This window comes from Meleagris gallopavo, chromosome 1 (genome assembly GCF_000146605.3).
Source record: "Meleagris gallopavo isolate NT-WF06-2002-E0010 breed Aviagen turkey brand Nicholas breeding stock chromosome 1, Turkey_5.1, whole genome shotgun sequence".
Classification (NCBI taxonomy): domain Eukaryota; kingdom Metazoa; phylum Chordata; class Aves; order Galliformes; family Phasianidae; genus Meleagris; species Meleagris gallopavo.
The window spans coordinates 77966464-77990950 of NC_015011.2; the positions used below are offsets into that span (position 1 = coordinate 77966464).

At 46.2% G+C, this 24487-nt stretch overlaps 1 protein-coding gene across 1 annotated transcript in view; it reads left to right on the top strand.

Annotated features, from left to right (window-relative positions):
• LRRC58 (leucine rich repeat containing 58) overlaps positions 1-14589 on the top strand; it is a 15100-nt gene extending 511 nt beyond the window's left edge. Inside the window, exons 2-4 of the mRNA XM_031554873.1 lie at positions 7367-7495; positions 8751-9028; positions 10389-14589. Coding sequence (XP_031410733.1) covers positions 7367-7495; positions 8751-9028; positions 10389-10597 — 616 coding nt within the window. The 3' untranslated portion in view covers positions 10598-14589. The remainder of the gene's footprint in view (positions 1-7366; positions 7496-8750; positions 9029-10388) is intronic.
• Positions 14590-24487: the final 9898 nt, after the last annotated feature.

The following is a 24487-nucleotide window of genomic DNA, read 5'->3' on the forward strand; positions in this document are numbered from 1 at the left end:
CCGCAGGTGAGCGGCCGCGGCCCCGGAGCGGCGCGGGCGGTGGGCTCGGCTGTCCTCGGGCACCACTGCGCCTCGTGTCGCCGAGCTGTGCCGTGCTGTGCCGTGCTTTCCGTGTTCCGCAGCCCTTCGTGCTGCCTCGGCCTTCGGTGCGGCCCACACTGATGGCAGCGCGGTTGGTACGAGCTCCATGTTTTGGTTTTAATACCTCCGCCGGGGAGAGAAGCCCAGCCTCTGGTCTGGTGTAGGCTCACGGCTGATGGGCAGCGCGGGAGGATGAAGATCTGATTGTGGCTTATGCAAATGCCGGGGCCTCTTTGCTGATGCAGCAGCAGTCTCATTAGAGTGCTTGCTTGTGTTTTGGTATTATTTCTCTCCACCCATCTAATTTGTATGGATCTGACAGGTCTGAAGCGGAGAGCCCTGGGCTGCGCTCGGGGTCACGGCACATCTGGTGCTGGGGCCTGATCAGACTGCTGCAGGCCAATGACGCAGAGATTGAAGGCTGAATCACGGTAACCTAGAACATTCTTAGGGTGGGAAGAGATCTTATGTAGCGTCCATGCGGTATTGGCTGCTTGTGTTGGCCTGGGATGGGTGCCTCTGAGGCCTGCCACAAGCTGCGGGCAGTGTTCTGACTCGTCGGTGTCATGCGGGCACCTCAGTGAGTTCTGCTGGTCTTCAGGGCCTCAGACCAACCCTGTGCTTTTTGAGACTGACCTCTCCTCACCCTGGCCCTTTGCTGAGCCTTGCAGCCTCTCTGACGCAAGTCGCAGCAACCTTGGCCCTACAAGACTGGGTTCATCCTGGTGGCTCAGCAGAGCGGAAGCTTGAGTGCATGGGATGCTACATCCCACAGTTGTAGCTGAGCATTGTAGAGCTACTGGAACACTGGAGGGAAATGGTTTTGTCCACTGCAACATAATGCAGTTTGGTATGGCACAATGTGCTCTTGTTGAGGATCTGGAGCAGAGCTAAGCTGGGATTGAGAGGTGCTTTGAGGCATTTTGAGTTGGGCTGCATCCTGGGTTGGGGTCGGTGCGTTGAGGGGGAGTCTCAGCTTTGTATCTCTTCCCTGAAGCCATTGCTTCAGGGACAACAGAGAACATGAACACAGTGGCACCAGCTTCATAGGAAAGGAGACCGATGTCAGAGATGACCTGTGTTGCCTCCAATAGCATCCATGGTAGCTGTCTGGGTTGTGCTTGGAATCCAGTTGTGACTACCTCTGAGGCAGAGGCTTCTGCTGCCCCTTGCATGCTCTCAACTGTGGTTATGGTTCTCTGTCTCATTTTATTTTTCTTCTAACAAAACAAGCCTCCAGTCCAGTTTTTGTCACACAGCTGACCCCAGGAAGGCACCTGCTTGCATCACACACACAGCATGTGGTGCCCCGGCAGACTGTGCTCTGTGCAACACTGCTGTCAAGCTACCGCTACTTTCTTCCTCTGGCCTGCCCTGAAGCAGGATTCCTGTTTGTCCTGTCCTGTGGATTTTCTTTCACTGGTCATGCATGAGCCCCAGACCGACAATTCTGAGAGGGCAAATGCGGACAAAGCTATTGAGCTGTGGGTTTATCGTTACAAAGTGATGCGTCAGGTAGAAAAACTAAACTAGATCCAGCTTGTGTCTGCCTCCCGTGTAATCGCCGTTAACTTGTTGAACTTCTGCTAATGTGTCACTGTAATAAAATTGAACTTTAGCTCAAGATAGTAAACCCCTGCTCCTCCAGGATTGTCAGCTTCTTCACCGTCAGCAACCCTTCTGCATTGGGGACTGCTTGAATAATAAAAAGGAGGAGCACACTTACTTGCCAGAGCTGGAAAAAGCAGTACTTCATTATTTAATATTCCTCTGCAGGGGGTCTTGAATGTGCTCATTGGAGCCAGGTAGCTGGTGACCTAAAGCCCTTATCAAAAAGGGAATATGGAGAGAAGCTGCTGTCAGATTCACCTGCCAATGAGAGAGGTGTCAGTGAAGGGAGCATGCATGGCATTGAAGTGGGTAAAGCAAACTTGAGGAGCAGCAGAGCAGGACCGGCTGCTGTGGGATGGAGGACTCTACCAGTTTCTGAATTCCAGCAGGGGCCTGGGGTAGGAACTAACCACACAGCTCAAGCTACAAGGTGTCCATCTCACTGCTGCTGGCAAACTAAGACTTTGACTCTTCTTCCATATGCCACTTTCCATAAAATATTTTTTTCTCATGTCTCATGATCTCCAAGACCACAGAGAAAAGCAGGTAGCACTTTAACTAGACATGTTCCTTCTGTTGGTACTGCAGTTCCCAGGGTTAGCAGTTCTCCTCATCTGCTCCAGCCTCTGATTATAGAGCTGAGTTGAGTTGCAGAGATCTAAAAATACTTCTTGTTTCAAGAGAATGTCCAAGCTTTGAATTTTTAAAAAATTGTTATTAGCTAAGCATCATGTCTTTCCTTTGCTTCACATACAGTTTTTGAAGGGACAGTGCATCAGTTTTAATGAAGATCAGGGATGCAGCAGGTAAAAGGAGTCTGTGTGGTGAGGCTGACAGAATGGAAAGCTCGCAGCTTTGACCTGCTGCAGGAGGAGAAACATACTGGCAAGTGCAAATGCAGAGGCTCTGGAATGAGAGATGTGTCAGGTGATCTTACTCACATGAAGGTAATAAACCCACAGCTTTGCAGCAAGCTGGGGTCAGGTCATCTTAGCATGTTCCTAGGGACTTGGCGAGGTAATGAACTGCGATGGGTGAGAACCACAGGCAGTCCTGCTGTCTTACTGCTTCCAGCCTCAGCCATCCGCCCTGTCCTTGTCCCCTGGGTGCTGCACAAGATCTTGCGTTGAAAGTGGGCAGTTTTCAGCTGATCATGTTACCTCCTAGGCTGTTTCAGAAGGACTGTCTGCTGATGTCCTTGTGTTTGAGGGTCCTAAAATGGGTGACCATGATTGCTGTAGTGATGGCAGCAGGGTGGTGCTGGTCATAGCAAGCTGGCACCAAGGATAAAGCATTTGCTGCTTGTTTTCTGTCAGAGATGTTCCAGAAAATGCAGTGCTGCTCTTTCCTCCAGATTACATGAGCTCTAGCCTGTAGTGATCTGAAAGAGCCTTTTAAATTTCTGAGAAATAAATGTGAGCCCTACTGAGGGATTTTTCAATGGTATTGTGGCTGAGCCATCTCCTGAGGATTGCAGCACTGGTTGTTGCTGTGAATTTAGGGTAGAAAGTGCACTAGCTGGTGAGAGCAACCCTTTTTGCATTGTTTTTGTGTTTGTTGCCCCAAAAAAGGTGAGTTTAATGTCAGTGGTTCTAAGCATCATCTTTTCTGCAGCTCTCCCTCCGGCGTGGACCTTGCTGTGTTTGCAGTGTGAGATGGTCACGTGTTCTGTCTCTCACTTGGCTTGTAGCCCCAGCAGCTCCTCCGTGTGATGAGTATCACGGACATCTGCTGCTGGTCCAGTTAGGGACACACGATGAACTGTCATGTAGTATGGCTGGTGAGTTAGAAGTGCAGTCATCTGCTTCTGCTGGGTTTGGATGAAATCTCTTGGGTGAGGCAGGCTGTCAAAGTGCAGTTCTGCTCTTCACTGTAGGTTTTGGTTTACTGGTGCACATTGTCCTCGTGGCTGTGAGCTTTGGGAGATGTCTTGTGCTTTAAAGGGTAGAATCCTTAGGAACTTAGTGAAATGCCTTTGGTCCCTTGAATCTTCTGATGTGAGTTTCAAATTCAGTGTTCCTCTTCCAGTTAATATTCACGCGCAGTGGAGCACCAGGAGCAAGCAGAAGAGCACAGAAAAGAAGCAGGCTCTTTCCAGGCGTCTGCCATATGTGTTCCTTTCCTTCTTGGAAACATGTAGTAAAGCCCAGTTATACAAAGACTGGGATCAAAGGCCTCGAGCTCATCACTGGATTCATCCAAGGTCTGTGTCAAGGCTTAGATGCAATGAAAACCAGAGTATTTGCTTTTATTCATGGCGAGTATTAATCATGTCAGACAAGCATACACTTAAGAGTGGTTCATACAGTGTGGGAAACACAGCAAATGAAGCTTTGATAAAGATACGGCATTAGGAAATCTGCTTGCTGCCTCCCTTTTTCTTCCCCTCTTCAAACGTTTTGCAAATAGTTTTTAGACAACTGTTTGATCTTGAATTTGCATGTCAGCAAAGGCAGTGCTCTTCTCCCAGGAATTAACAAATCCGTAGAACAGGGTGAACAGGAGCGTACTGTGGGTTGCTTTTAAAATCCTCCCTTGCATGAGCCTCCAGCTGCTGTGGAAATTCCTTGCTAAAAAAATTTATCCTAAACAGACCTGGAGCTGTTTCAGGGTCACCGTTTCTTTTTAGATTACCTATTTAGATGCATCTGTTTGATGTCGGCTGTTAAATGTTATCCAAAGAAGCATCTATGGGGAAACTGGATGGGTTGAAATGTTGTCCACCTTCTGTACCAGAAGCTGTTTTTCCCTTGAAGTGTGATGTGGAAGTGTTATGGGAATTGATAGGGCATTTAAAAACAGCTCTTGTGCTCCGAGTGGGCTCTTCTTAGTTACCAAGTGCTTGGGTTTGTTTTGTGGTACAGGACAACCTGGAAACATTAAGACATATTCCAGCAGGCACGTGCAGTCTCTTGGCACCTTGTACGTACGCTTTGATGCCACCACCTGAGCCACTTCATGGCTGTGTGAGCATTGCCCCGCTCCCTTCCTGTATGTAAAAGGATTTACATACATTTGGCTTTTCTAAGCTCCTAGGCTGGCTTTTGGAAATAGGGAAAAAATTGATCTCTCCCTCTGTGTGTGCGGTGATGCAAGAGACCTTCGCTGGCCAGCCCTGTGATCATGCAGGTTAATGCTCCTCAGAAAATCTGGGTCTGATCAGGTTATGAAAGGTTATGAACCAGGTTTGAGAGGTTACTTAGCGCAGCCACCAAGCTATGGTCCTCCTAAGGAAAGCTGTGACAAACACGTGTTGCTTTATTGCAGGCTGTTCCACAAGCTGCTGGTTGTGGCACGGTTAGGGGTTTGCTACCTGGGTGCTCAGCAGCCAGACAAGCTCCCTGACCTCATCTCCTTGCTCCAAAAGGAACAGCTCCTATTGTGGCCAGCCACCGTGTCACTGCACTGCTCAGCCTGGTCAGGCGTGCCTCCTCGAACAGGGCTGCCGGAGAGCCAGCGTCACCGTAGCCTCCAGGTTGGGGCTTAGTGCAATGTGGAGTGAGAACAGGAGTAGGTGAGCAGCAACCCGTGACCTGTGGTGTGGTCAGCCTAATTCTAATTACAAAATGCTTGTGTCTCTTTGAAATCCTGGTCTGGGTCGTGGTGAGCTTTGCTCAGGCAGTTCTTTTGACTTGATTTGGCTTCAGAAATGGCTGTTAGGAATTCCTCGGTCTTGCTCAGCCAAGATGAGAGACTGAATCCTTCCTAGTGAAGAAAGAGTAATCTCAGAACTGACCTACTTCATGCCTTAAATGTATGGGATAAATTTTAAATTGGAAGTACAAGACTAGTCCCAGTTGCTAATCTGCAGACCTCTAAAAAGTGTCCAGAAGGTAGGTAAAAGGAAAACAATTTTTAAGAAGCCCTCTGTTGCCAGTGAAAGACTGGTATTTGTGTATTGGTAAGTATTTGGTGAATTCTTAGCAACACTTTGTAGCCTGGTGCTGGGGCTTTGTATGTTAGCTAGTCACAGTGCCCTCATTACGCAGCCCTTAAAAAGAATGGACTTGAAAGCTCTAAGTTTGTTGGCAGTGTTTTGCACGCTGAGTATGTGCAGTAAGCTGATCTTGAAATGTGTTTTATGGCTTGAAAGGGATTTTGAAAACGTTTACTGCATATTTTGCTTCCCTTTTTCCCTTCCCCAGTAGAATGAGTTTGTAGTGGTGGTGTCTTCAAGCACAGAGGACAAAGAGTTAATTATTCACTTTTCCTAGGACATGGAGACCTGTACACATCTAAAGCTTATTTAAACATTGAAATCCACATTACTGAAATTCCCTTGCCCAACACTTTCCAACATGAGCTCCAGCAATGGCACAGAGTTAAAATATGCAAAGGAACTGTACTGTCAGCAGTTAATGCCTAATGAGGCCCAAGCAGCCTAAGTCCACCTTGGGAAACAATGGAGGCTGGAGGAATTTTAGTTGAAATTCCTTTGTTAAGGGATCAAAATTTAATTAAAAATATTCTCCCCTTGTACTCTCTGCACAACAGCCTCCCTCGTGCCCCCCCTCCTCACCTACAGGTTGTCCATGTTGAAGAGAGGCTATTCTTGAATGATGTCTGATTTTCCTCTGCGTATTCCCTTGCATGTTGAGCATAACATCCACAAATGCTGTCCTACTTGATCTCTTAGGTGAAGCAAGATTAATTCCTTTGTTTCAGATGGTCAGGTTCACTTTAAAGCTTAGAAGTGACTTAATTTTGTAGCCACTTTGTCATAGCTGAGCGTGTACCGCAATTTGCAGTGGGGTCCCTTCCCAGCCAGAGAAGCTGAGTCTTCCTCTGTTTCTCTTCCACACGGCTGAGAACAGGTGAGGAAGACTCTCTGACTCCGTTCCATGTGGCCTTGCAGAGATTATATGGAAGAGAAGTCAATGACCAGTTGCTGTCTAACTTCTTCTGTCCAGAAAGGGCAGAGATGCATGGTGAATAATGGATACTCCACTTGGTTGGAGGATTCCGCTCAATCCTGTCTCCCATCTGCTGAGTTTTGGCAGGGAGGTGTTTTTACTATTCAGACTCGAGCTGCAGCTAGTACAGCTGGTGTCCCTGGTAGCTTTGGGCTCTGTGACATGGGTGTACTGAAATCAGTCTGCTTGACATGTGTGTGTGCTTGCGTGACTCCAGCGTACGCTGTGCTCTTGCAGCTGGAGTGCTGTGGGTACGTATCAGAGTGGGATGGGATGCCTCTGACTTCTTCTGAAAGGCCGCAGTTAGTCACCGAGGAGTCAGATGGCATCGCAGTGTGTGACTAGCCCTCATGCAGGGCCAGTACATGCAGTGAGTTTTTTCAGGGGGAACCACTTTGCTTTACTCCTGTTGAAACTGAGAACTCACAGTGGCAGCAGCAGGAGCTGTGTGCAGACTGTGTGCAGGTTGCTCCTTGGAGGGGCGAGCTGGAGCTTTGTGTGGAGAGTTGGTGTCTGGTGCCTGTCTGCAGATGTAACGGTTGCTGTGGGAGTCTGGAGGTAAAGCTCAACCTTATCTGTTGCAAAACAGCAGCTCTATTGTAATTGTGATGTGTAACAGTTTCTTCTTTCCCCTCAGCAAATTATTTCACACTTAGTCAGCTGTAAGTTCTCTTTAAGAATTGCATGAGATGGGAAGACCTGCTGTTAAATGAGGCTGGAAATGACCTTAATGAAATAATGCAGTGCTTTCTCTTTTTCAGTTTGGAATTTCTGTACCTTGGAGGGAATTTCATTACTTCAATTCCACCTGAGTTAGCAAACCTGCCTTCTCTAAGCTCTCTAGTGCTATGTGACAACAAGATTCAGAGCATTCCACCTCAGCTGGCACAGTGAGTATTTATTGTCATCAGCCAACAGCTGCAATTAACCCTTTGAACTCCTCCTTCTGCTTTTATGGATAAAAGCAAGTGGGAGGACCTACTTGTCCTTCAGTGTCAACGTGGAGATCCTTAGTGCTGCAGGCAGACTGCAAAGATACAATGTGGAAATCTCAATCAAAGTGTTGTGGAAAAGAAGTCACCAACTGTACACTGCTAAGTGAACCAATAGATTTGTGCAGGGAACCTTGAGGAGTACCTGGGCAACTGAGAATAAATAGCTGCCACGCTGCTGCGTTCTTAGCGATGAATCCTTGATTTGTCTTGTTTTAGCCAAAGCTTTCCTTTGTTTGCCTTTATTCTGTACCATCCCTTGTGTTCCCTTGCCGTTTCTTATTCTGGGATCAGAGAAAGTTTTAGCATTCATTAAATTCTACAACACAGCTCTAGAGAATGAGATACTGCTTTATTAAGTCTTGCATAATGGGGAGAAGAGGACACTTCAAATGCTGTATGGATAGCCTAAGATGGGAAGTGAAAAATTCAGTGTGTAGTTGTAACCCCAAAAGCAGATGGATGGCAGCACAGAGTTTTCTCTTTGATGGCTTATTGGGATTATTCTTGATGTACAATGCTTAATGACTCCAGATGTCTTGTAACTTGTACTAACTTGAGAGCATCCCTGAATATTGTGCTGAAACATGCTCTCTGAAAGCCAGGGTACTTTTGTCACCCATGCAGATGCTAGCCTGGCCTGACCTCGCTAAGCTTTTAAGATCTGGTGTATCACAGCACAGGATGATGCAGCTGCAAGCAGTGAAAATGTGGGGCTTCACAGAGCTGGCTGCCTACCAGCAGTCATCTTTAATGCATGAGGGAGAGCAGGTGACTTATTCAAAGTATTGCACAGAACCATTTTTGGTGCATGCACTGGGTACAAGGAAACATTATCTCCTGCTGAAAGCAGCCAGTCTCTATACTTCTACTTTTTTAGCGGATGGGGGAACTGCGGGGTGTGTACTGAGAGGCACACTAGCATATGGAAGACTTTCTTCAGCAGGCATTCAAGAGCTGAGCCAAGCTTTCTAGAGCATTGTGAGTGCTGGAATAGCAGCATCTCCATTAGCATGAATTTATGCTTTAGAAAGAAGAAAATCCAAAGGGAAGAAATTGTCAGGAGGGAGGAGAGTAATCAGGTCTGTATGTAATGCAGGTGTGGAATGACTTTTCTTGCGCATCCTGACTGCGTTTCCATCTCCATCCTTAGGCTGCACTCCCTGCGTTCCCTCAGCCTGCACAACAACCTCCTGACTTACCTCCCTCGAGAGATTCTTAACCTGGTTCACCTGGAGGAGCTGAGTTTGCGAGGGAACCCGCTGGTGGTTCGCTTCGTCCGTGACCTGACCTACAACCCCCCAAGCCTTCAGGAATTGGCAGGACGCACAATTAAAACTCGCAATGTTCCCTACGCTCCCAGTGATCTCCCAGAGAATCTTGTCCGCTATCTGAGCTTGGCCAGCAACTGTCCCAACCCTAAATGCGGGGGTAAGTTTACCTTTGCTGCTCTGTTTCTTGCTTTAACCTGATGGGTTTTCTTTCCCCCTGACTTGCCACGTCTCTCATAGCTCAGCCAGGCTAGATATGCTGTTGCAACAAATTCATTGGCTCCAGCTCTCCTGAAACATGTCTTGAGGGATCCTGATTCACTCACTCTTCTTAGGAACAGCATTTAAAGTTCTAGCACTGGTTTACTACAATTACATGGAAATGTCAGACAGTGTTTCCGTTGGAGCATCGACAGCTTATCCCAGCACTCCACTGTGCGTTTATGTTCTGAATTTTCTGACCCTTCTGCTCTAAAATAGCTCAGTCTGAGTAACTGACAGGAGAACTCTGGCAAACTTTTAAAATTGGGCTGCTGAACAGCAAGCTTCCTTTCCAGATGGAGAAAGAGTGGAGCTGCAGTGCTTGGTGGTTAACAAGAGCATCTTTTTAGCTCTTGCTTGAATAGTAATACCTGTATGAAGAGGGCTTGTTGATAAGCCCAAAATCCTTGGGCTTAATTTGGCTTAATGCTTAAGCTTTATTCAGAGTAAATGATCTGTGCATTTAGCCTTGAGAAGATTAAGGAAAATCATTAATAGACACCTTGCAGTCATTGTACAGTTTGTTATCTTATCTCCATATGGGACAATATCAAAACAGGTTCAGTAAGCAAAGGTGAAGGGCTGCAACTTATGTGTTGGAAGAGAAAGAAATGTTTCCTTTTTTAGAGCTTTGAACAGGCCTAGAATAACAGTGGATTGTTTTTCCTCTTTTCTTGATTTTCCTTATGAATTAGCACAGCACTGCAGTGTTGCTCTGACACTGCAGGAGAAAAGATTGCTCCATACCAGCCAGGACTTGAAAGACTGCTGGAAACTTCTGAAAATGTCAGTGTCTAAAATCACTCTCTGTGACAGGAAGAGAAGGTAATTGTGCATTACAGCAGTGCTGTTGCCATGGCAAACAGCATCCAAACTCAGCATGGTGACTTCACTCAGGCAGAATAGAAGTGGAGCCATGAAAGAGAGAGGGTCTATTTGTGGACACATTTTTGCTAGCTGGTAGAATTGGTTTCACAGATTTGTAAACAGAGTGGGTGAATTAATTCAGCATTTAAGGAGAAGCTTGCAAATTCCCAGCCTGAGATTTTTACCGAGGAGAAATGCACCAAGGAGAGAAGTTCTACGTTTCCGTAGGTCCTCTGGTCCCTTCTTTCTCCAGTATCCCCTCCACTTCCACATCGAGTGCTGTGTTAAATCCTAACTTAAGCCATTTGCACTAAATGCAAGAACCTCGTGGAGCACATGAATTACTCCTCATACAGTCTCACATGTTGTTACTGTGCCCTCTGCCTTTACAGGTGTCTACTTTGACAGCTGTGTCAGACAAATCAAGTTTGTTGACTTCTGTGGGAAGTACCGCATCCCGCTGATGCACTACCTGTGCTCCCCGGAATGCTCCTCGCCCTGCAGCTCTGCCTCCCAGAGCTCCACTTCCCAGAGTGAGTCTGACTCCGAGGACGAAGCCAGCGTTGCTGCACGCAGGATGCAGAAAGTCCTTCTGGGATAACAAGAGAACAAGACAAGAAGACCGGAAGGAAAAGTGTTTGAAAAGTAATAATGGAACAGCAAAGCACGAGCCCTTCGCCAGAGGGGCTCACAAGAAACTTTCCTCAAGTCCTTGTAGAGGGCAGAGCACCTTAGCAAGCCTCGGCTTGCTTGCTGCAGCGCTACTTAGGAGAACTAACTCAGTGGATACTGCCTGTAGGGTACCTGGGGTTGTTAGAGATGTCTGCTGTCTGGGTGACCCCCTCGTGTGGGCTGGGGAGGGGCTTTGTCCTGACTGGCAGGTGAAGAAGCGTTTAATATGTGACACTTCACAGGACTTCAGTCATCCTGCAGAGCAAAGGAGGCTGGCCAGATCCTTGAATACTGTCGAAAATTGGGAACAGGCTAATGATGCTGTGTGGATCCCAATGTTTTGTATTGCATTTTGATTCCTTTTTGTCTCCTTTGATTTCATTTACAGATCTTGAATCCATCCACCAAATATGAGAGCTGTTTTTTTTTTGTTATTCTGGAGTAGGTTTTCCAAACTCTGGTTACTGCTCCTTTGCCTGGAAGCACAGGGTCTCTGTGCTGCTGCAGACATTACAGCCATACAACTGAGCCACCATTTTTTCTCCTTCATTACACCGGGCTGCCCTTAGTGCTTCCTCCTAACAGTATTCATTTTTTTTCCTCCTTCTGCCTCTTCCTATTACACTTGGAGCGCTGCTTTTTTCTGATGCCTTCAGAATATGGATCAGTTGTTCTGTTGAGACTTGATATTATCTCGGACCTGTGGCCGTGTGTGCCTGTGCATGGGACCAGATGTGATGCTCTCTAGCATATGTTTGGGTCTCAGCTTGCTGAAGCTAATCTACTTTTATATCTGAATTGCAGGAAAGGTCTTAATTGATGTTTCCTTTCCTTAAGCAACCATATTCCTGTGCTGCAGCAGCCAGCTCTCCTGTGCTTGCTGCAGGGCTACCATTTATCTTTAAGCTCATCTATTTAAAGCAGAGAGCACCTTAGTGAATTGGAGGTGCTGAGAGACGTGCTGCAAAGAACAGTTTCTGCATTTTTTTTTTTCTTAACACAGAGGAAAAGCCAGTAAAAAAAACATAGCACACCTTGTCTGAGCATCTTGCTGGGGGTGGTTTTGAAGCCTCTTCCTTATTTGCATTTGCTCTTGCTGCGATAGAGGTGGCAGTCTGTTGGATTATTCAAGTAACACATTCACTTATCTTAAGCTATGTTGAAAGGAAACCCACAGAAAAAAAAATCAGAATTTTGAAGTATAACACCTGTTGGTGTTTTGCTTAGTAAGAGCTGCTCCTCTCAGTATTTCCAGCAGACAGTGCTTTTGTTGCAGTCTCAGTACGGCAAATCCAGCTGTGCCTTTGAATGCATGAGCAGAGCAAATATTTCATGTTAAGAAGCAAAATGAACAAGCATAACTTTACTTAACCCACTTTGGTCCTAAGGGGGTTAATTAAAAGCCTGTACTTCTCTCTTGCATTTGGAAAACACATGTGCCTGTTAGGATATCTTATGGCAGCTCTGTGCTAATGGTCCTGTTTAATTATGCTTGACACTTTATTAAAGCACTTTGATAATTCTACTCATTATAACTAGCTTTAGTGATTATTTTTTTTTAAGTTAGAATTTTCCTTTTAATGTTACCTGACAAACAAGGAAACTTCGTACATTCCAGTCTGTCTCAGTGTGCAGGTTTAACTTCTTGCCTTGCACTTCCTCGATGGTACTGATTGCTTCCCTGGTTTCCTTTGCAGAGAACTTGAATTTGAAAGAAATCGTGTGCTCATTAACTATTGCAACTTAATCTAAATCCTGCAACCAACAAGTATATAAGGAATTGAATGACACATGCTCTGTGCCTTTCCCAATCATTTTCACAAGTGTGTTTTTAAGACAGGTGCATGGACAAAGCAACTGGATATCACTTTAGGAAATTCCATGAGGTTTGCTTAGAAAGACAAACCCTCAGTTTTGAAAAGAAAGCAACTGCATGCTGTTGATGAAATAGGGATTGGTGAGTGGCCAACGTTTTCTTCATCTCTTCTTTCAGATGCTTCTTCGTGTCCTGATTGAATCTTGTCATACAAATGCTAACGGACGGTAAACTCATTGCAGAGCCACAATTTTAAGTTTACTGCTGATTTTTAACAGTAGGGAGTAACTGCGTGAGCAGGACTGTGGCTTTTTTGCCAGTTAAAGTGAACCGCGTAAGCTGAGATCTCAAGATCTTTTGAGCTCAGGACTGTGGAGTAGTGCCTGCCTTTCTTCTCTTGAGTAGCAGCTCTCTTGAAATGATGTATTTTTTCATTTGACAAAGTTAGATTTCACAGCCGCTTTGCTGCCACAGTAACACCTGTCTGTGTGACAGGCCAAGATGAGTGGTGGCTGGTTCTCATTTAGCTCCTTCCTCAGGTGCATTTTCTTGCCTAACCAAACAAGCAGCCCATCTCTACCCCCATTCTAATAATGCTAATAGACTAATCTGTTTTTGTAGCTGCTTTGCTGTAGCAGAGTCAGAAGTTGACAGCTTACGCAATGGATATGTATACATTTTAGACTTGATAAAATGTGTCTTAAATATATATTTGTGAATATAGCTAATGATTTTTCTTTGTGCTGCTGGGATTTAAAGTGCAATTCAAGAAGTCAGAATTTAAAACAATCAGGGACTTGTAAGAGATATGACTTGTTAGTTGTTTTCTTTTCCCCGTGGAGGTGGATGTGAGAGCAGTAGGGATACAGGTCGGTACTTGCTGTGCCTAACATACTGAGCCTCCCTGAAATCCAGATTTTCAGCAGTTTTAGCCCCCAAAGACTGGAAATGGTACTGGACAATAAAATAGGTAAGATGAAACTTGAATATTTGCTGACGGATGGTAGGTTCCTACCATCCCTTCCTTGGAGGCCCTGGGAAGCAGGCCCTGGTTTTGCCAGTGCTCTGGCTTGTAGCTCTTTTTTTGCCAGATTTAAATAGTGCGTTTCAGTTGCTTCCGATGCGCCTCTGGCTGCAGTCTTCAGTCAGTGTTTTGGTATCATTCCCCTTGTTGCTACAGCAGCTCAGCATGTCTGGCTTTTGAAAATGTTCTTAAACTGAGACACAAGTGTGTGAAGGAAAGTTGCTCATTCCATCTTCCCTGCAGGGTCTAGGGCCCTGCCGGCATTGTTCCTCTGTCTCGCCATCTCCTTGCCAAGGGGAGCTGATGCTTCTGAATGCAGGTACTTAATAGGAACAGTGAGATCACGGGGGAAAAGAAGCAAAATATCAACTTGACTGGGAACAATTTCTACAGTTGCCAGTTCTTTTATGTTTGTTATTCTTTAATAAGAGGTGAGACTTGAGGAAGTCAGTAATGAATATTTAAACATTCTCTGAAGTGGCCAGATGCAGTTTTTCATGGGCTTCTGTCCTGGTCATTTTGAGTCTTTGAAATCTTGTGTTGAATTATAATGGGAGTAGGGGGGAGGGAGAGGAAAACCAGCTCCTTTTTGTTTCTTACCCTTGTTGGCAATAATGAATGGAAGGAATTTAATCCAATGAAAGTAATGAAACTTAATCCCTGCACTGTGTCTTTGTTAACCAGTTCAAAGAACTATTTTTAATGCATCTTATTCACGCCGGGCAGATGAATTTCTGCCATTGCCACCCCCAGCTGAAGATACTTCAAGTGGACTACTTCAGAATGCACACTAATGCAGCAGTAACTCTATCTTGGAAGCTTCCATTGATTATTTCATTTGCCTGACTGACTAGAGAATTGGTCTTTTACTGACCTGAACATTAAGGCGAGAAAGGGTTCTCATCTAGCCCTCTTGTTGAATTTTTTCTCGTGAGCGTTTGTTTCAGGAAGCCTTAAAGTGCCTTATGTTTTTTAAAATGTATTTTGCTAAAAATGTCTGAATGTAGAATATCTCTAACATTATTTCATTATGAGCTGTAAGACAAACTGTAAACACTAAACCAAAAACGTTATTTCTACAGCTGTGTGTGTCCATTATTTGCCGACGTCTCAACTCTTGGTATTCCTCTAGCAGAATGCTTGCAGAGCTGTGAACATTACAAATGGGGCTGTACACAGTCTGGGAATGGATTAGATCTGTTCTGTGCTGTGTAAAACCAACAGTAGGTGAAAATTCCAGAAGGATTGCTGAAACTCTTGGCTATTGGAGCTCGTTTGTAACACATCAGAGAATGTCATAAGCAGGACCTTATTTTGCTTGTGTTCCCAAAATCTACTCCATTGTTTAAAGATAGAAGTAATTAAATGGCAGGATCAATCTAAGCAAGAGAGGGCAGTGCATGATAGAGTTTTCTAGCAATCTGAAACAACAGTAGTGAAGTTCTTGAATTGTTTCCCTCTTCCTAATGCGCTCAGAGACCTGTAAATCATTTTTCGAATGTAGTTCTCTGATCGTGTTAGCTGTGTTCCCATTTCTTGTGTAATGCCGTGTTTCCTTCTACATCCTTAATAGTTTTTTGTGTTCTGTTGCCAAAATGTCTCAGATCCTGCTGTGCAATTACCAGATGTCAGTGCAGGAATGTGGTATATTGGAAAACTGGACGATGTAAAACAAGAATTACTTGATATTAACTTAATCAGGAACTACCTCAGACGTGGTTCAACTTCAAGTGTAATGAAAGCCTCTCAAATGGTGCAGCAGCTCCATTCCAAATAAAACACGGAGCAATCCAGTGACCTTGTCTGTAGTAACCAATCTGGGAATGTTCTTGCCTGTTTTTGTGGCTAATGCGAAGACACAAGACAACCTCCTCTGCACCTTTATAGAAGTACTGCTCTAAAGGAGCCTCTGGTGGTCTCCAGTCCACCCTCTCCATTTACGGAGGAAATTGGAAACACTGGTGTTCAGGTCATGGTGGGTTTGTCTAAGCTGTGCTAGAAACCTCCACTGACAAAGAGTCTGCCTGGGCTTTGGTGCTACAATTTCCTAGTGCAGAAATCTCTCCAGATGTTCAACATCTTTATGACAGCCCCTCTTCTGCTCTCAAGGAATGAATCACAGCTCTCAAACTTCCTTACCTTTTAGCACTAACGAAGTAAGAAGTGTAAATGAAGCATTGAGGTACGTAGATGCTTGAAGCAGATGCTCAGAATGTCAGACTGGCATTTTAGTCTCACGTAAAACTGCTCAGATCTGAAAGGGAACATTCTGTTGATGCTGTGGAAGTGAGTATCATGAAGCGGAGATGTACATTTCCTTGTGTCCCAGATAACTAGAGCTAGATGCGCCTTTTCCGTTGCACTCACCAACTGCTTAAAGAATTTATTGAAAGAAAGGCAGTCCTAGTGCTCCCGACAGCTTGCAGTGAAAAGGACCAGCATCATCTGCAACCTTCAGTCACAGTCTGGAGATGTGCTGTGTCTGTATCCCTTCCCGATAGCTCTCTGATTTCTCAGATGAGATGTGAGTGCATGTGTTTGCGTAGAAGAGCTTGCTGCTGCAGCATCTCCTACTAGTGAGTGAAGTGGGAATTTTTGACGTGAAGTTCTAACAGCAGTTGATGTCCTTTCAGGATGGAGGGGATAGTAATCTATGGTACAGGCCAAATCCCGCTTCCAACCAGTATTTTGTGGTGGGAGAGAGTGCAACTCCAGTTTCAGTTCAATGACTGTTCGCAGGGAACACTGTGTGCAGATCCCTTTACCCTCGTCTTTGTCCTGGGCTAGGTGCTGCACTGGTGGCAGCTCAAGGCGTGCTATCAGACTGCCAAAGGTTTAACGTGTGTCAGAGTGCTGTTCCAGATGCCCTGTCTGTAACTCCTCCTTTGGCTCTGTGGAAGCAAAAGGGCCTGAAGTCAGCAGTAACAAACAAGCAGGTATGCTTATCCCAAATATTACGCTTGGACCAAAGAGCCTCAAAGCCCTGCAAGACAGACTGCCATTTGCACATCTCAGAAGAGCACTGCTGCTGCATTTGGCAGGAAATGATTTCACCGAGCCTTGCTGCTTGCCAGCTGCTTATGTAAAGGAGTGAAGAACAGGTGTGTTACAAAACCCCTGCCTCTGCTCTGACACAGCCACTGGGGAGCTGGGAGGGAAACAAACAGTCTGTGTGGGGATATGGTGGCTCACAAGCTGGATCCTGACAGGTTGGAGCATCACCCTTTGCACAGTCAGGGGCACAAACAGCTACTGCTGGGAGAAGGAGCTGTAGGGCAAGTGGAGGATTATGTTTTATTTATACTGCGGAGTCTCTAAAAGAATAAATTCATAGAATCGTTTTAGTTGGAAAAGACCCTTAAAGGTCATCTAGTCCAGCTCTCCTGCAATGGACAGGGACATCCACAGCCAGGTCAGAGTGCTCAGAGCAAATTTCATCTGCAGGGCTTTGCAAATGGGTAGGAAAATTCCACCTTATTAATAATGATTTTCCATTATTCATGGGTGTCCTGGTGTCCATAGTAAAAATGACTTTATAACAAACGTTTGTAATAATGTTGAGAAAACGCTGTGCTTTGTGCTGGATGATGTTATGTGGTTGCTGTCCATGGACTTAATTTGTTTATAAAATGGCATTTATGCTGGGGAGGGCTGTCCCACTGCTCTTCAGGAAGAGGAGCTGTGTAAGAAGGAAAGCTGACCAAGTCTTTGCCAACCAGACCATGGGAGCAGTGTGGAACGGAGTTGGACAGCAGATATAAAGGGCTTTCTGCTTCCCTTCATGGCTCTCTGCCTTAAGGACAGCAGGTCTTTTTTGGAGATGGGAGACATCTGGCTTTGGGAACGTCATTCGTGTCAAGGAAACAGGTCACTGAAGCTTCTGTGCCTCTGTTGTGGATCCATTTTTGCTGCCCGGGGCAGCACAGTTTCTCCACATTTCCCCGATCCTTAGCAAAGGGCCCACAGCACTTCTTGGGCTTAGCCCTCTGCTCCTAAATCCTGCCTGGAGGTAGGTACCTGAAAACACCAGCGGAACTCAGTGCTTTGTGTTCTGTTCCGTACAGTGCTGTTGGAAAGAACAGACCAGAGAATTTTAAAACATCCACTGGGTGAACGTAATCAAGCACTCTTTATTGCTGCCATCAGGATCAGCAGTGAAGGGCTGGTTGAAAAACTGAGCGCAGTGTTTTCATCTTCAAACAAACACAGCACTGTGTTTTGCAAAGTTATATTCCCCAGTTATTCTCTCCACATATCTGGGGTTAAATTGTGTCTGTTTGTTTGTGTCTCTCTTTAAAGCAGCAGCAGACTTCTGTGGAGAGATGCAATCATGAAAGGCCTTGCGGAAGCCCCACGTGACTGGGCTGGTTGAAACACGTTTTAAACAATTCGGGAAAGTTTGAAACTATTTTTGGTTTTCTCAGCTTGCAACCCCATCTGTCCAATGTACTCTTTCAAAACCCTGCTCAAAGATAACCCTTTGTGATGGTTCATAGGGAAGGAGCAGCCCCAACCCTGACTGTGCCCAGTGCCGTGGCCTGGTCCTCTCCGGGCACCCTGCCCACAGACCTGGATGGCTGAGCACGTGGAGGGGAGATGTATGGCCTTAAGAGCCAAAAGCCTTCCTCACTCAGCTGCTGCCAATCTGCGTGCTCTGGGCTTGTTATGGCAGGGGGTGTTTACATCTCTGAGCTCTGAGGGTTCTTCGGCAGTCAGCCATAAGGGCAAGAACTGCTGTGGAGTGCATCCAGGAAGGCCTTGATAGAGTGCCGTGGGCATTTCACCCTGTGTGAAGTACAGAAATATGTTTATGCTCTGATTTATTGCTGTAAACTTAGCCTGTGTTATATAGTGGTTGGCAGAGCCCTGGTGAGGTATATCCCAGCTCCTGGCCTCTCAGTGCCAAGCAGCTGGCTGTGGCGGGTGCCTTCCTCCAGGAAAGAGGGCAGAGGGAGACTATGCTCACCACATGAGGAGGCCAGCCTTCTCCTTGTTCACCTTGTCCTCATTGCATGTAAATGGCCCCGTGCAATGCCATTTGCACAGCAGAGGATTAGCAGGGCTTGACTATCTTCAGCATGGAAAAATGAACTTGGCTTTACCATAGCACAGTTGAGTGTTTGCATCCAGAAGTTTATTTCTTGAAGCTGCTGGGGACAAAGGTGAAGCCTAATGATGCTTTGCTGTGAGAAAATGAGACATACACATTCTGGATGAGATGTTACTGAAATAAGCAGTGGTGTTGCCTATGGATAAGGCATAACATACTTTATGGTGTGTAAAGGTAACAGGCAGCTCTTTCCCAATGGGTGGGGATATAGCATGTCAGAAATAGGGAAACATGCCTCACAAATGGTTATTTCCCACTGATCGTATTAATGCACTGTCAGATGAGTCCCCCAGTAACATCTGGGATGGTGGGGAGATTCATAGGTATCATGAACCAGCAAATCCAGCTAATGGCTGATTCGTCACCCAAGGAAAACCTTTTCATCTTTCCAGAGACTTCTTTTCAGACGACTGTAATAGCAGTAGTCCTGGTCAAGGCAACCACAGGAGTGGACGTGGGTCTGTGGCGGCTTTGTTCAGGCAGCACATTAATTCCTGAAATCCAGAATAATAGCCCGGCATCAAAAAGGCTCAAATGGCACCTGAAAATAAGACTGTTCTGGTCATCTTCAGCTACTGCTTCAGGTGCCAGGACTATGTGTTTTCCCAAGCCTGCTTCCAGAAGTGTGGGGGAAACCTTGGGTTTGACCAACCACTGCAGGAGTTGAGTTGAGTGTGAGAAAGTGTTGACGCTGGCACTATTGGTTAGAGTGATAAAAACCCGCCATTGCTCATCCATTCTCCTTGCACTAATGTGCCTGAACGTCACAAGCCTAAGAGGTTTCCACCTGAGTGTTGGATTTACCTGGCAGCCCAACCATTTCAGCATTAACATTCTCTACTCCCTTTTCCTTTTACAAAAATGGTGTTTTCAAACCTGAAAGTCATGTTGCTTTTGTCATTCACTTTTTTTTTCATCATTCACTTTTTTTTTTGGTCATTCTTTAGGTTGAAAAAAGCTGTCAAATATCTTCATGTCTTTTATCTAGTAATAATTGTCTTCTCTATGTAGATTTCATTGGTATACTTCTATTCATAAACTTTTTCAAAGGCTCCTTTTCTTAAGGAAAAAAAAAAAAAAGAAGGGTGTGTTTCTTTTAGTTTTAAAGGAGTCCAGGATGAATGGGTTTCAAAGCTTCAGAGAGACTGCAGAGTTAACAACGTCGGGCTGGTGTGTGTAGCTCTATGAAGTAGGTGATTATAATGCTTTTAAATGACAGCAACCTCTCACACCAAAAGCTGCTGCGGTTGTAAAATATTTTCCCATCTCAGTTTCTAAAGTTTGGGTAAAGCAATCTGCAGTCACTGCTTCAAGTTTCTTAGAGGCAATGAAGTGGCAAATGTATTTGTCTGATTGCTTTAAATTCTGTACTAGTGATCCTGGGCTTGGCTCAGCCTTAAGGGACATGGGAAATCTATCACATGACTTTTAGGTGTATGATATTGACGCATTTAGATCACTGCCCATCGCTGTCACAGTACTGAAGGAGTTGCTAAATTGGTTGTTGTGTGTCTTCAGAAAGCTGCTGCGGATCTGCATTTGAAACAGTAGTTTTACTTTCAAAATGTATTTCTACTGCCTTTTAGGAAGAGTTAGAGGTAATTGGCTCCTTGGTTGCCTGGATTGATTTACCTTTTATGTCACACTCATCGCTCCTTCTCCTGTTCCTGCCCCACTTTCTCTCCTACATTCAGCTACACGCTCCTGGCTTACATCTCGAAGCATGCCCCTTACAGCTGGTGGTGCTTCAGCACTCACACCCTGAAGCTCAACCTGTTCTTTCTCCATGACATGCTTATCTTTCCCGTTAGGAGAGTTCTCCATCCTGCATCTTGTGCTGATGCCATAAAGGTATGTTATTTTCCTCTCGGTGCAGCTCATCATCTCTGCATTTGCTGTTCTTCAAAAACTAATCTTCTGACATGATGGATTTCTTTAAGATATTGGCTACCAGGCACATGGCTCCAAGTGTCAGATCCTTCAGAGATACTCATACACTTTTTACCTTTCCACCTACCCAGTCCCTTCCCTACAGTCATTTCTTAAATTATTTTTGACCTTTGATTCCACTCAAAGTGTGGACAGTAGTCATTTCCTGACCCTGTTTCTCATAACCCACTTTACCCTCAGCACCCCCTTTCTTCTCTCATAGTTCTGTTGCATGTAAGGAAATTTTCTGAGACCCAGTGTACCCCTTTTCCCTTTCAGTGCTCTGCCAGGAATCCTTCTTGCCAGCACAGCGCTCAGCAGCAGCAAGGTGAGCCCCAACAAAGGACAACCTGAGAAGGATTGTAATCAGCAAAGTGCTTCAGATTTGTAGCTAGAGCCAGAAAAAAGGGGTGCTTCTGTTGTGCCTTGGATGCGAGTTAGATCTACATTAATAGAAAGGGTTTGTTTTTGTTTTTATTCTCTATTGTTAGAAAGAAAAACATCCTCACAGCGCCAAAGTAGTACAAAGTAGCAGTGAAGGACTGAGCTGAGGTCACTGTGTGACTTCATAGGTAGTCACGGACCGCTACAATTGAAGGAAACCATCATTTACCACCTGTTATTTAGCAGACGGGCACAGCTGAAACACAGCACAGCAGGAGACTTTGTTGTTTCCTTATCAAATCCTGCGAGGCTGAGATACCTCCTGAGACCACTAAGTGCTGCTGGGCTTGGGTGTTGCTGGCCACAGCAGGTGAACCCTGAAAGCTTTGGTGGTTCACATTAGCATCAAAGAAACTGGCCGCTTTCCCTAGGTTCCAGGTCATGCTAAACTTTTAATAACAATAATACACGAGGACTCAGTATTACAGGAAAGAGCAGGCTGGATTATTGGACACACTGGACATGAGCAGTCGCCTACATAAATTAGCTGAACTTCTGGTATCCTGTGTGGGCATGTACTGGGGCCTGTGCAAAGCCCAGCTGGATTCCTCAGGAGCGCTGTCCTTGGAGGTCTGTATGGAGCATTGCTATGGCACACCAGCACGGTCCTTCCCTGAAGCATTAACAAGCTTTGGAGGAATTCAGTCATTCAATAATTCATTCACAAAAAGAGTTGCTACCCACCAACTCAGGCTGCCCAGGGGCCCCTCCAACCTGGCCCTGAATGCCTCCAGGGATGAGGCACCCACAGCTTCTCTAGGCAGCCTGTTCCAAGATTTGCTGGGTTTCTTTCTCTGCCCTGCCACAGAAACTTGTCAAAACTTCACAGCTTTGAGAGTCTCCTCCCATTGTTATATTTGTTGCAGTTTGCCAGAAGGTTTAAATATTGCTAAAGCGGGGACAATGGACACTTGAATATGCTCTGAATAAGCTTCATTCCCTCAGGATATCACTCTTAAAAAATGAAATGATCCCAACGAGTTGGAGAGGCTCTTGCCAAAGATGAGGCAACTGTTGGTCTCAGATTCTCAGGAGACAGAATCTGCATCGTTGTTGCCAGGTGTCTGGTGCCTTCTCACCAAGGCTGATCACAGCCCCTCTGCTCTGACCATATTGCTGCAGAGCCAATTTCCTGCTTTCTTACAAACTCTGCCCTGCCACCCTTTGTCCTGATGTGGTCCCCATCCAGCCGTGCTGCTGGCAGGGTGCATGAAATCTGCAGAACCACACTGTTTTTAACACCTTCATGGTTCTGTATAGCAGGTGGAGAGGAATGGGTCATGAAGAGCTGAATGCACCTCCTGTCCACTGGCAGCTTGTTGATTGTGGGGAAATGGCCAAACGGGGGCTTAATGATGTCTCAGGCCCAAGCCCTCCGTACCTGTCTGACCTCCTGTCAGGTGAATCTGGGATCAGCCTTGTTTGCATAGGAGACAGGATAGGTGAGCAGGGTGTTGCTAGCAAACCAGTTTCCACTGGTGGGAGTAAACTTGGATTCTGAGCACAGTGGAAACCACACCGGAGCTGAAATTCTTGCTTCAGACTGTGCCATTGCTTCTGCTTACATGAATTGTAGTCTCCACTATCAGGACAAGCTGCAGGATGTAAGGATGGAACACAGCCCTGCCATAAAGGTCCTGGGGGTACGGGTGGATGGCAGCTGGACATGAGCCAGCAGTGCGCCCTCACAGCCCAGAAAGCCAACCAGATCCTGAGTTGCATCAAAGGAAACTTGGCCAGCAGGTCAGGGAGGTGATCCTTCCCCTTTACTCTGTACTGATGAGACTTCAGCTGTAGTACTGCATCCAGATGTGGAGTCCTCAGTACAGGGGAGACATGGACATGTTAGAGCGCATCCAGAGGAGGGCCACAAAAATGATCCAAGGGATGGAACACCTCTCCTGAGAGAGATGGGGCTGTTCAGCCTGGAGAAGGCTCTGGAGAGACCTGAGAGTGGCCTTTCAGTTATCTAAAAGAGGGCTATAAGAAGGATAAAGGGGAAAGACTCTTTAGCAGGGTCTGTGGTGACAGGACAAGAGGAAATGGTTTCAAAACAAAAGAGGGAGATTTAGACTAGATATTAGGAAAAAGGGTTTTTTTAGGATAAGTGTGGTGAAGCACTGGAACAGGTTGCCAAGGGAGGTGGAGGTTCCCCATCCATGGAGACATTTAAAGTCAGGCCGGACAGGGCCCTGAGCAACAAGATCAAGCTGTGGATGTTCCTGTCCATTAAAGGGGTCTGGACTCAAAGAGCTTTAAAGTCCCTTCCGACTCAAATGATTCCATGATTCCATGTCACTAGAGACAATTTCAGAAGGGTCACAAAGCCAACAGGATGGTGTGGGAATAACAAGAGAGTAGTAAAGGTGTCAAGAGCCTCAGAGAAAAAGAATATCCAAATGATCACCCAAATGGGCCAAAGCCTCAGCAATTTAAAGTCAGGGGATTGTGGGCTAAGTGGGCCGAGTGTACGAAAAAAATGGGTTGGAAGGGACCCAAAACTCCCCCAGTCCCAACCCTTTGCTGTTGGCAGGGCTGCCACCCATCAGCTCAGGCTGCCCAGGGCCCCATCCTACCTAGCCTTGAATGCCTCCAGAGATGGGGCACCCACAGCTCTCTGGGCAGTCTGTGCCAGTTGTCTCACTGCTGTCTGTGTGAAGAATTTCTACCTAACATCTAACCTAAATCTCCTCGCTTTCAGTTTAACTCCATTCCCCCTTGCTTTAGTGGAGATGTTGCAGTCGTTGGCTGCCACATGCTAAGAGGATGACAAACAACAGACAGGCACAGTGCTTTATGTCAATCACAAACGTACCTGATTTAGGGTTTAGGTACCTTGGTGCACACTGTGTGTGTACTGGTGCTCATGAGCAAAACCAAATGGGAGTGCTCCATGCATGTGTGTGACCAATGACCTCAGTGAGTGGGGCCAGGATGGACAACTCAGGACACTCATAGGCGGTCAGATAGGAAACTGGATTTCTGAAGAATCTGACTTTCCCCAAACCAAAGAAAACACAAAATGCAGTTTATCTCGAAGGAAACTTTGACTGAAAATTGAGTAGTTTATGGAGAGTTCAGCAGGTGACCAAAGCCATAGTTGAAAGAGCCGTTGCCCACCTTCCCGGTCCTGCAGGGCCGAGGCTTTGGGGATCAGAGGCAGTGGGAGCTATCGCTGTGCACGCCGGGGCCTGGCGGAGCAGCCGCCGAGGTAACGGGGTGTAGGGGAAGAGAACACCCGCTCGGCCAAGAACAGAGCTTTCCAGAAGTGCTCTGGGGCCGGGACGGGAATCTGGGAGCTGGTGGGGAGAAGGGTTTTCGGCAGAAGGAGCCGGGGAAGAAAACCCGGTCAAACAGAGCGGGGAGAGGCTGGGAAGTTAACGCGGTATTCGGGGCTGCGGGAGACGAGGGGGAAAGAGAAGGAGCGGGGATGCAGGGGGCCGCAGGGTCTGTCGGTGGGACGCGGAGCTCCCGGCCCCCGGGTTTAAGCCGGCAC